This window comes from Amphibalanus amphitrite, unplaced genomic scaffold (assembly GCF_019059575.1).
Source record: "Amphibalanus amphitrite isolate SeventyFive unplaced genomic scaffold, NRLGWU_Aamphi_draft 000594F_arrow, whole genome shotgun sequence".
NCBI lineage: Eukaryota > Metazoa > Arthropoda > Thecostraca > Balanomorpha > Balanidae > Amphibalanus > Amphibalanus amphitrite.
Window position 1 is genome coordinate 181,065 of NW_024882088.1, and position 12,070 is coordinate 193,134.

A 12,070-nucleotide genomic window follows, 5' to 3' on the forward strand; every position below is an offset into this window, starting at 1 on the left:
GCTGTTTGCCCCCGGGCTTTCGTGAGGTGTCGGTTTCGTTGGTTTCGTTCATCGTTTCAGTTGTTGTCCGGCGGTCTTCGTGTCACGTTGTGTATGATTCGTGCGTCTCTGAAATAGCGGGTAGGTCAATATTACTCGTTTCATGTGGCTACAAGCGAAGTTTCAGTTAATGAGATGGTTTGGGGTTGAAACATTTATCGCTTAAAAGCTTAATGTTACTATAGTTGGGGTGCAGTGCTATGAGTTTTGGCGCCGATCCAATGGTGCCTAGAAAATAATATGGAAAGTTATTTTTTTCTACAATTAGGTCAGGTTTATGTTCATGATTAATCATATGCAATGTAAAATGTCGTGCACCACAGTAGGTTCCTATCATTTTATCTCCTATGAATGAGTTGACTATCTTTCATTGCATGATGCAACTCACTGATGTGATATCAATAGTTTTGCCTTTGAGATTGATTTTCAAACAATTTTTTATTCACATGATGTCCAATTAATATTGTTTACCTTCCTCCAATATAATTTGTGATTTAATGATTTTCCTTATTGAACGATTCATCTGCTTCAGTTTTTGGTTCAGTTACGACTTAGGTACAAGTCCATTTGATGCTTGACACCTCTGAAACTTCTGGCAGTCCAAGTTACTTTGGTTGACTTATGACAAAAGCCAACTGCTATGCTGTGAAAATTGAAGTTACCTAGGTACCTAATCCCTAGATATCAATATGGTCTCTTCCTAGAAGTTTGTTGAATGGCTATGAGGAAAGGGCTTCTCATTCATATTTCATCCCTTGAATAATGAATTAAAATTAAGGATGTTCCTAGCTGTTAGTATTTTAGCATTTGTCAGTTAGCTTGATTTGTGATCAGACACTTTTTAAAAATTACATTTTTCCTTACAGTTCAATGCCTACATTTCAATGTTAGCCTCCTAGATCAGGGATATATATCTTAATTCAAGTGAAAATTTGATGTGATGGTAAAAGTAATTTATAATAAACACCAATACTTTTTACTAACTTTTTAAATGACACACACATATCTTGCCTCTGCTGATCTCTTCTAAGGCCATGATAGTGTATTGACACATTTATTTCTCAGTTGTTCACCCTGTCTCATCCTGCCCTATTTCCCAGATGCACCAGCATGGCCGCACAGGGAGCTGATGGTGTAACAACGCCGGCGGGCGCGGCAGCGGCCGGCTCGGCGGTGACGGCCGCGCTGCTGGAGCGCTCCCACCCGCCGGCCGGACGCACCGTGTCTCACAACCCGACCTCGCCAGAGCGGCGCGGCCACGTGCGGTCGGCCAGTCAGGGCACACAGCTACCCGGACCGTCCATCCTCAAAGGGCCCGAGCGGGCGGGCACGGCACGCCGGGGTCACGCGCGCGCCTTCAGCCACGGCGGCGTGGGCCTGGAGGGCCTGGACGAGGTGACCCGCGCCGGCTCAAAGACCGAGTTCACCCTGCCGCCGGGCCATGAGGCGCGCGAGCGGAGCGGCCGCGGCTCGACGGCGCGCCAGCGGCACGGCTCCCGCCCGGACAGTCTGTTCCGCGGCCACTCGCGCCAGGCGAGCCGCTCAGAGAGTGTGTACACGCTGCGCCAGACCCAGCAGACCTCCTCCCTCTTCGACTGCCTCTGCTTCTGGCGCAAAAAGACGCTGGAGGAGGCGCGCGTGCGAGTCGTAGTGCCAAACCACACCGTGCCGCCGGACACTCCGGCCAAACAGCACCCGAACGCGGCGTTCGCCAACAACTACGTGCGGACTACCAAGTACACGGTGCTCTCATTTCTGCCAAAGAACCTGTTCGAGCAGTTCCACCGGTTCGCCAACCTGTACTTTTTGTTTATCGTGCTGTTGAACTGGGTGCCGGAGATATCGGCGTTCGGTCGCGAGGTGGCCATGCTGCCGCTAGTGTTTGTGATGGGTGTGACGGCCATTAAGGACCTGTTCGAGGACCGGCGCCGCTACCTGAGTGACCGCCGGGTCAACACGTCCACGTGCCGCGTCTACGACAGGTGAGTCCCGCCGGGGCAGATATTGTGCGCTGGGTGGGTGAACGCTGTGCGTGCAATGCTTACAGGGCTGGGGAATGCTGAGAGATCCTACTGTCGTGTATTCCTCGTCTAGAATGGCCATAGTGGTGACAGGCAGCCACGATTTCATTGGCAAACGGCTTGTTCATCGCACCATTCTAAGCGCTGATGACTTCATACTCTCATTCGATTCGATGACAGCGCAATGGTCCTATTCAACATTTACCCGCCACTTGAATAACCTCGGCGTGGTTGAAGCACTGCCGTAGCACTGCTTACGCCTAGAAATATATAACGAACTTACTAATGAAAACACCACGGCTCCGTTTATATTCTTCATTACCTACTGCCTCCACTGAAGTTACTGCGCAGCTTTTCTGAACTTTGATCGCAGCTAAGTGGTGCTTTCTAATCTTCAATATCGATATCTACCATTATCAAGTCAGGCTCTTCACATATTCTGCTGGCACGCGTTCTCAGATACCCTCTCCTGACATGGATGATAACAACTGTCAGTACACGGCCGTGAATATGACCCGCGGCTGATGAGTCAGCTCCCTGCTAATGCTGCTGCTCTGTGCCGCGTCTGTCCGTGAGTTTGACGTCGGTCACTCGCCGTCTCTGACTCACCGCACCTGACATTTGATCAGACTCGGTGTGCTGATTAGGTCAGCTGGGCAGCTCACGGTGTCGCGCGGCTTGAGGGCCGCCTCCCGCTGAGTTGCTGGGCCGATCCAGTCAGCAGCCACGGCCGATCGGCCAGCATGCGCCACCGTTCAGCCAGCTCAGTCCGCTGTGACGGACGTCTGAGGTCGGCGTTACGACCGAGCCACCCCCGCGGCAGTCGCCTCCCGCCGCTCGTGCTCGTCAAACGGTCGCGGCGAGCGCTGAGAACGACCACCTGCCGGCGTCATCAGCGCGCCGACGTCATCGGTGATGACGTCGGATGATGCGGACGGACGTCATCAGCGGCCGGCCGGCGGTGGCGGCGGCGGCGAGTAGGGTCGTGACCCGTCGAGACGGCTCGCCCTCGCTCTCATGGATCGTGGGTGCTGGGTTTGGGTAACTGAAACAAAGGGTAACTGAAAAAAACATTTTTTTGTGGTTTTATTCTACGAAATTTATCAGTGATGCAAGATGGGATCAAGAAAACCTTACTTAACTAAACGATATTACCTTTTTAAGGTAAAGACAACAATACCTCTGGTTTTGCGCCTGTTCGCCTTTAAATGACAAAGAAAAGTTGAGACAGCTATCAGCTATGGTAAGAAGCGCAGACGAGGGAGGACGTTGAGCGCTACGGTAAACTAATGGACCGGTGGCATGCTTGGCTCAGTTACGGGTCGCATTAGGTCGGCTGTTTTCTGGACGGTGATTGCGATAGGGGCTCTGGTTGCGGAGACATGCAAAGTAGTCATCATGCGAGCACTGCACTCTGTTCTGTTTTGTTTGTGATTGGTTAATTGTTAGCCAACCATTCATCTGTTGAGGGCTCATGACCGCTTACAAAAAATGAATAAAAGAAAGGGTAAGTACCGGAAAATACTGCAAGCTTTGCAAAAGGGCGAGCTTAATCGGACTTCAGCAGCGATAACGACATTACGTTATAAATGAATGTTGAAACGCATTGCATTCCATCCGGACGCCGGCGATCTAAATTTGAACTAAAAAATATTTTGATAATAGATGAAATTGAGCCAGTTGCGTTGTGCAATGTGCGTGGTGCATTGTGCAAGCAGTAGATGCCTGATAGAAAGACGTTATGGACTCTGTACTGTGCAATGTATTGATCCACGCAAAGCAATAAAGCAATTGCGCCGTAACGGATGTAATGCAACTTTTGGATCATTTCACTCAGCGCCCATTGTGTTGCGTGCATTGTGATCAGCGGTGCGCATCCGAATTTAACTACCAAAGTCATCTGCTTTCGACCACCATCTAGTGGATGGTAGGAGCCTGATATGACGTCGGTGTTCATTTTTACGTGTCGTCATGTTGGCCAAAGCTAGTAAAGACATCAACTGTCTTCGTATCTCGATCGATGATTCATGTGCCAGCCTTCCGACCGAGACTGTGATATGATATAAATGGAAATATAATAAGACTGTGATATGTTTAACAAAGTGGGTAACGACCGAGCGGTCACTTTATGAAGAGGATTGTAAGGTGACCAATAATTTATTAAATGTATTCTGCGCATTTCTGAGTTCCCTGCGTGGGCGTCACTTGCAGACATCACCTCCCACTTCCCAAGTTTCACCGCATGCCAGTGTAGTAGGTAGTGCAACCTGTTTGAAGCCTCATGTCGGGCTTATCTATTAGCTTGGAGGACGACGGACGCGAGACTGAGCTAAAAATACCTGGGGCTCGTCTCCTGTTGAGGACCTGCAAGTGCACTGGGGCTAGTCAGTGGTCAGTATCCGATGCATGCCATTGCCATAGATGCATGCATGCCTGTATCCTTACGTGTAGTAGAATCAACATACGCGAAGTGAAGTAGATGGCAAACTTCATGCGCTATCCATACATTCAAGCCAAGGGCAACCTGAGTCGATATGATGCCTAAAGATATTTCTATTTGTAGCTATTCGCCTCCGCTTCTGAAGACATGCAATGCCTCCGTGCCCCGTGGCATTTCGAGCGATGTGACAGGTGGCTTAATTGACACCGTTTGGATCTCCGCCACGTTGCTTTGATGCCCGTCGCTAGACCGTCAGGCGTCAAAGCGTCAATAGTATGCCAAAGATCACTTGGTATAGACTAAGCACAAGTTGACAACATGAGACGCAAGCGAACGTGGCTCCTCAGCTGACATGACCGTTGCAGGAATGAGGCGTATTCGATGAGCTTCAGCACCTTGCTGCTTATAGCAAATTACGACTTGACTCATTGAACCAGTCTGCTCTGCAGTCTGCATCGATGGTGCAACAGAAAAGTTAAATAGCGGTTTAGGTCGGATTTCCCGTTGTGACTGAGTAACTCGTTACCTATCCTCGAGTTTCGGGCGTGGCTTGCGGCTGTTTCCTCGTAGTAAGGCGCGATGGTTGCAGATAGATATTATGGTCGTGACCGTGCAGCCAACTCGTGCAGTGCCGTTCTGATATTTTCTGGTGTTGAGAGGGCTGAGGGGAGAGCTGTTTCGGCAAAACCAGAGGAGAAGAATGACTGTGTTTTCGAATTCATGTTGGAACAAAGCCTATATAGATTGAGCTGGCAGGGGAAGAGCCATATGTGGAATGTGGGGATCGTTTGGAAGGAAAGCATTATGGGAGGGTAGTGAGGAGCTCCTAAAGGTGGATGGTGGGAGGGGAGAGCGCAGGAAGAAGGATGAGTGAACAAGTGGCGCTGCTCGTTCGCCATTGCTGTCGTGGGTATCCCATGGGAATTCTGCCTTAATGCCTTGTGTGTTCGTTCCCAAGGCTATTTTAATGAGCTGGAACTTTGACTTTTAACGACGCTATCTCATCAGTTGCGCCGTGACTGGCCGCTTACCGGTGTGAGTCCGCTGAGACTGGGTGCGGTGCAAGTCAGTGCCAGCTGTTCTCTCAGCCACCGCTCGTATCACCTCCCAATACACAGCCTATAGAGCCCCGGACCGGTACCGCACAGTGGCACCGGTAGCCAGAGCGCGGCATCCCCAGTCACGCTCGGTCGGGGTTCTGTGGTCTGGGACGTGACAGTGGCGGACGCTCCGCTGGGCTGTGCAGTGTACGCTCTCTCGGCCGTCTGCTTCTGACCTGGTCTGGTGACCTGACGCTGTGATTAAGATTGTCTAGAGGCTGGTCAGGAAAGTTTACTACATTTGTATGTGTGGGGAAGATATCTTCTGACTCTCGACAGATACGCCCGCCTGTCTTGTCATAATGACCGACAAGACGGTCGCATGTCCTCATCTGTCGCGTGTGGGGGCTAGGACGCCGGTCACTGGGTCATGGTCTCTGGTTAGGATGATCACCGCTTCTGACATTAACCCCCAGCGCGAATATTGATGCGGATTTCGACAGGTGATTAGTCAATTACAATGAGAACTGTGTCTAGGCCAAGCATCCTACGAGGATCCATGACCTACGATTGCGTGTCTATGGCCGCGAGGTGCGGCTCATGCTGCCTACACATTTTAAACATTTTGTCATTAGTGGCGACCACACTGGCCCGCCAGACGGCGCGAACCGTGCCCGTGTTTCCACAGTGTGCCACATTTTCGCGCTGCCACGGTCTCCCCGCCGGCACTGGCGCTACGTGGCTACGTGGCTATCGCGCCGAAGGCCGTCCGGTCACAGCAGCCCTGAGGGCGGGGGCGGGGCGGCTCCGTGTGCCAGGGACACGGCCCCTGCAGTCGACCGGTCGTGCGGGCATGTTTCCTGTACCCACTGCCGTCTACGATAGCTTTGCTCGTGTCCTGTGATGTAATGTAGACTGCTGGTAGGCTGTGGTGCAATGTAGAATGTTGGCCATTGAGTCTCTTCGGCTCTCAAATTTAGAGTGCAAAAAGTTTCATTATTTTATTGTGTTATTACCTATCTCATCCTAATTGTGTTATTATCTGATCCTATATGTTTCGGAAAGCTCCAAACGGAGTGGATGTTATTGGATTGGGCATTAACACGCGCACCGACGGGGGGGGGGGGGCGGATATCCGCCCCCCCCTGAGGTTTTTCGCGAATAGCGGGAAAAAATTTGGTACGACTATTCTCTCATCAATTTTACACATGGTGTGCAAGTTTGAACCTCCTAACTTTTAAGGTCAGGTCACCAGGTCACTTTGAATGACCCAACCTCAAGTCACTTTTTTGCAACTTTGTCACCGTACCAGAGCTACAGTAGATGTCGGAGGCCTTTGAAAGTCGCAGGATGTTATAAGGTCATTAGTAGCTACAATTTGTATATCTCGGAATTTTGATATCGATGACCTAAGGTCAGGTCAATTTCTCGACCTCTCCATTATAAGTCAATGGGGGAAAAATCAACTCCCTGTTTTTACCACTAAAACGGGTTGGAATGGCCCCATAAACCATATATGACCTCATATACGATCAACCTTCACTACCTTGAGGTCTGTTTTGCTGTTGGGCAGCTGTAAGGTCATGTGACGTCATCAGAGGTCACCAGCGGTTTTTTGACAATAACTCCGTACAGGAACAATGTACAGCCGCGCGGATGGTCTCATTGTGTTCAGCTCGTCAAGGCGCATCGAATGATATACATGATGACCTCGAGGTCACGTGACCTGAGGTCAACCTTTGACCTTGACCTTTCGAGGTCAACATATATATCATTCGATGCGGATTGACGAGAGGATCACGATGCTGCCCTTAGTTTGTTCCTATATTGACTAGTTCAAAAGTTATTCGAGAAAAACTCTCTCCGTACCTAGCGCCGCCATTTTGACTTTTTTGACCCCTGTGACGTCATCTTTGACCTGACCTGAAAATGACCTTAGTAAAAATTGTAGACCTTGTCCGTGCGTATCCGATGCCGTTTACTGCTTGTCGCTATCTTGCTTCGTTCTCGAGATCTCAGGGGGGGGGGCGGTCATCCGCCCCCCCCCCCCGTCGGTACGAAGTTGGCGCAGACCCCCGTCGGTGCGCGGGTTAAACGATCTCTGGCTGCAACTCTCTGCCGCCGAGATTGACAGTCGCTGTCAGTGCCACTCTGCCGTACTCTGGCCTTTGTCGAATGTCACCGCCTGCCACATGTGTCACTAGCACGGTGTTTGCCGCGGTGGAAACCGCACAGCTGACTCTGCACTACCGCTTGCTTTGTGCGCTGGCCGCGCGTGACCCGCGCTGGCACTGACGTGGCCAGAGCCGCTGCCCGGTCCGCTCGGAATTTCTGTCGGACGGTGGGGTTCAGGACCGAACAGCTATCGCCGCACCGGGATGTTTGTACTTCCAGGCTTTGCTGATGGGAGAAGTGTAATGCTCAAACGCGCCTGTGCGATAGCTTGATTTATACAGTTATACACACTCCTAGAGTGCAGTTTGAGTGCACCCAGACTGCACCGCGGCTGCACCGGCGCGGTGTTTGTACCGGCTGCGAGTGCAGTCTCGCCCGGGTGGAGACTGCTGACGGTGGGAAGCGTCCATCACGCCGCCGCCACGGCCCGGCGGATGAGTGATGGGCGATGGTGACTGCGGTGTTTCTCGCTCCCTCGGGACAGAGTCGTGTAGGTGGCTGACCGGCCGGCCGACTGGGCTGGTGTGTTAGTGTGGCGACAGTCACGGAATCTGCTGTCAGCTAGTTTGTTAGAGGAAGCTGCTCTCTTTTGACAGAGAAACACTCAGGTTGATATATTGTCATAAGTTATGGGTATTGCTAATTGCAGGTAGCCTAGCTTCCATCCAAGATCATATACGCACGACAGTCGAAATTGTGACATTCGCTGATACATCCATGGAGATTTACAGTTCGTGTAAATCACTTGCGTGCTCAGATGGGCGCGAGCGTTCACTTTATCGGAGGCATTTTATTCCCGAGGTGAAACTCGGCTGTCGCGTGCGCTCGAATTCAATCACGCTACGTAAGTGGCCCGTCGTGATGTGGCGTGCAACAGAATCGGGCCGTGGCTTCCCAGCAAGTCACCGTCGTCTCACGGAGGAAACTTTCCAGGATATAACGCTCGTTTCCTAATAAAATAACGTCTTATTCTGAAAAGAACGCTATCTTTGAACACAAGGCGTTTGGATGAACCGTGCTCCACTAACCGGCTGTGTAGAATCAAGAGAATACTGGAGGGACTATTTTCCACTCTGCCATTTAGCTCCCCTTTCAATAGACCTATACTCGACAAGTGCCCACAAACGTGGAACAAAGGTGATCTACAAGTGTCTGTAGCGCGAGACCGATGTGACCTGTGGACCGTTTCTATGCCTTTGGGCCCTCTGTTGCCGTGACTCAGTGGAGGCACGTGTGTAACCTTTGGCCCCGCACTTTGGCCCAGTTGGTTTAATGCCACCTCAGCTAACGCGACCTTCAGCTCACAGCTGCCATTAGCTACGATAGCTGTTGGCTAATGTGAACTACAAACGACAAGCACACGAGAGCACTGAAATATTCCTCAAATGAGACCTATTCTGTTATCTTCTAAACAGGCGTCACGTCTAAATATACCCGTCCTATTTGTTCCGCTGTGTATATCGGGCGTTAGACTCTGTCCTTTGGTAGTAGCGCCGTTTCCAGTCGGTGACCACGGTGACCGCTGGGCTGTAGCGTAACCGTAGGAGCTGTTTTCCCTCGTCACCGCGAGATTGGCTCGTGTCTAATGGGCGTTCGTTCCGTGTTGACCGGCCGCTCCGCATGATTGCATCGTGTCCTTCCAGTGACCGCGCCGCCTTCCCTCCCGTCGGTTCCCAGCCCCACTCAGAGCTTGCTGACCATTGACCAATGACCATGTTACTTCATTGCCCCTGCTGTTCCTAGCCTAGCTCATACCAAAACTCGCCCCCAAGGTTCACCAATGTATGTCGCATTTGCACCCTGTTCTATTTGCTGCTGCCACGCTGTCTGTGATTTCCTTCCGGTCCCGCCATGTCTCTCCTGCCCGGCTGTCTCCGCCTCCCCTCCCGGTCGATCGTTCGACCGCTCCTCCCTCTCCCCTGTGCTGGCCGTGTGCCATCTCATCCGCCTCCCCTCGGCTGACCGGTGTCGTTCCGGCTCGCGGTGAGCCGCCTCCACTGCCGGGGTCGGGCCGGAACTGGGTCGAGGCTGGACCACGTGATCACCTCTTCGGGCCGCGCCGGCGGGCTTCCTGATCCTTGGGGCGGCGCTGGAGGAGGTGACGGCGACGCCGAAGGGTGCCTAAACTGTCACTGTTGCGTCATTATCGGCTGTGTCGCGCCTAGCCTAGCCTGACTTGGAGTTTTTATTTAGAACGCTATCGCAAGGTCAGTTGAGTTGTAACGTGGCCGAAGGCGCTAGTGGTGGGATGACTGTGAAGTGCCATAGCCTACTCCCCATTTCTGGGTCATTCTTGGCTCCCGTCTGCGTACTCTCCATACCTGGGCCGTTCCTGGCCGCCCCTCCGGACCGTGGCGTGTTGACTAAGCCCGCGCAACAGTTATCGTGACGCTATATTCGGGCCGTGATAGCGTGCTGTCGGCTCACGACGACGGCTATTCGTACGGCTTGTGTCGCTCCAAACACGGCTGCTATTCCGTTGATGCGCCCGACGAGTCCTACGTTGGATTATTCATTGGTCCTATTCCATTTGTTACGTCCACACACGCGATGACGTATGCTGTTGTCGCCGGAGTAGGTATGTTTGGCATTGGCTTAAAAGGATTTTTGTTTTGATGAAAATTTCTGTCAGCATGGATGCGTGAGTGACCTTACATCGTACAGGGACTGGCAGGCTTTACGGAAGCTCGGATGCCCGGATATCAACTATTTTGCATATCTTCCTGTTGTCATCCTTCCTCGACGATCCGACTCTCCATGAAGTCCATCAGTGACGATCACTGGACCTATCTAACCTCCTCGGTGGTGACACTGGAGGTCTGCGTCTCTGCACAGTGCAGCGGCCGTCACTAAACCAATAAACATTCCTTCTGCGTCCCAGACGTATCGAGACCGCGTCCATGGCTACCAAGACTGCATTTAGGCTGCTGAGACTGCGTCCATGACTACTGAGAGTTGAGACTTACTGAGCTATACTGGGACTGAGACTTACAGCCACGGGCATCTTCCCATTGCGGCAGCGGTCTCTTGAAGCCAACGTGTTCAGCGTGCCGAAAGACGGGTGAACGTGTGGGAGGCTGGAACACTGCGAAATATTATACCCGGACGAGTAGGTGGCGCGGGGGCGACCGAATTGGGCAGAGAAAGTGGCGGTCATCATCGGTCAGAATGCTGGACTTGGTTAGGTCGTGCCGGTGCGGGGCGTGCCCTGTTCAGCCGTGTCCAGAAGTGCTCAGCCGTGTCCGAGACGTGCTCAACCGTGGTGGGACCTACCCTGGACGTGCCTGAGACCTGCCCAGCTGCCGACGATGGAGTGCGGCGCACCCACGCAGCCAGTCACACATTTCAACCGTCGGCTGATCACGACCGGATAATGACGTCGGAACCCCTGGGGACCGTCGTCTTGCGCCGCGACGCACAGGTAACTCTGCGCTGACTATTGACTTCGCCTTGACTCTGTATTGACTACATATCCGCAATAACACGCGGCGGTTACGCTCCAGCCGTCACCGTTCCGCTTATCACAGCGGCGCCTATTGCGCCCGTGTGCCGGTGGAAAGCACGCGCTGACACCATTCAGCTGCCGACGCCAGCATTGTGGGCTGATGCGGGCGCAGGGTGGGGTATATGCCCGTCTCCCTCTCCCCAATGACTGTGAGCGAGGGTGTTTGCGCGATGAGTGACTGGAAATGCTGTGGGCTGGGGCGTCAACAACACGTAGAGTCAGCGACGGCGAGTGGCGTTAGCGGTAGCGGTTGACATTTGCGACAGCAGACCTACCATTAGCAGCCGATACTATCGTCAAGATCCGCAGTTTGTTTGGAGAGACGGGGACGATTGAAGGGTTGATAGTTGCGGTGTACATTGATAATGACGCTGAAAACGGCGAAGGCGAATCTGTGGATTGATAACATTATCGCTATGTGAAGTAAATTCAGCGTGCGGCTTGGAAGGAATGGCGAGTGCATGCATTTAATCATAGCTTAGTGCTTACTGCACTGGCGCGGTCTTGTGGAGCCACTAAGCGATACTGCGGGGCTCGGTCAAACGGACTTGTGGGATTGGGAGGAACGAACCATGAAAGCGTCCGTGTGCGACCGATACTTCCAGGAAGGAAGCCGGCGGATGGATCTCATTGTCCAAAGTTATGCTACTCCTTTGAAATTACCTCCGCGAAGTTTGCCATTCGCAGTTAAACTTCCGTTCAGACGCTCAACGACCACCGGTTCCAGTGCAACGACCTGAAGCGCGCTGCACGGGGCCTGCCCGTGATCCACCCACAGTGTCGTCAGCTTTATAGCCCGCCTATCGAGTGAACACCGTGAACGGATCGGCGGTGCCCCAGGCAAGGTGCT

General features: G+C 52.5%; 1 protein-coding gene across 1 annotated transcript in view; it reads left to right on the forward strand.

The window, feature by feature from the left end:
* The first annotated feature begins 58 nt into the window (after positions 1 to 58).
* Positions 59 to 12,070, forward strand: part of LOC122394479 (phospholipid-transporting ATPase VA-like) — a 74,654-nt gene continuing 62,642 nt past the window's right edge. Inside the window, exons 1-2 of the mRNA XM_043391367.1 lie at positions 59 to 120; positions 1,140 to 2,021. Coding sequence (XP_043247302.1) covers positions 1,150 to 2,021 — 872 coding nt within the window. The 5' untranslated portion in view covers positions 59 to 120; positions 1,140 to 1,149. The remainder of the gene's footprint in view (positions 121 to 1,139; positions 2,022 to 12,070) is intronic.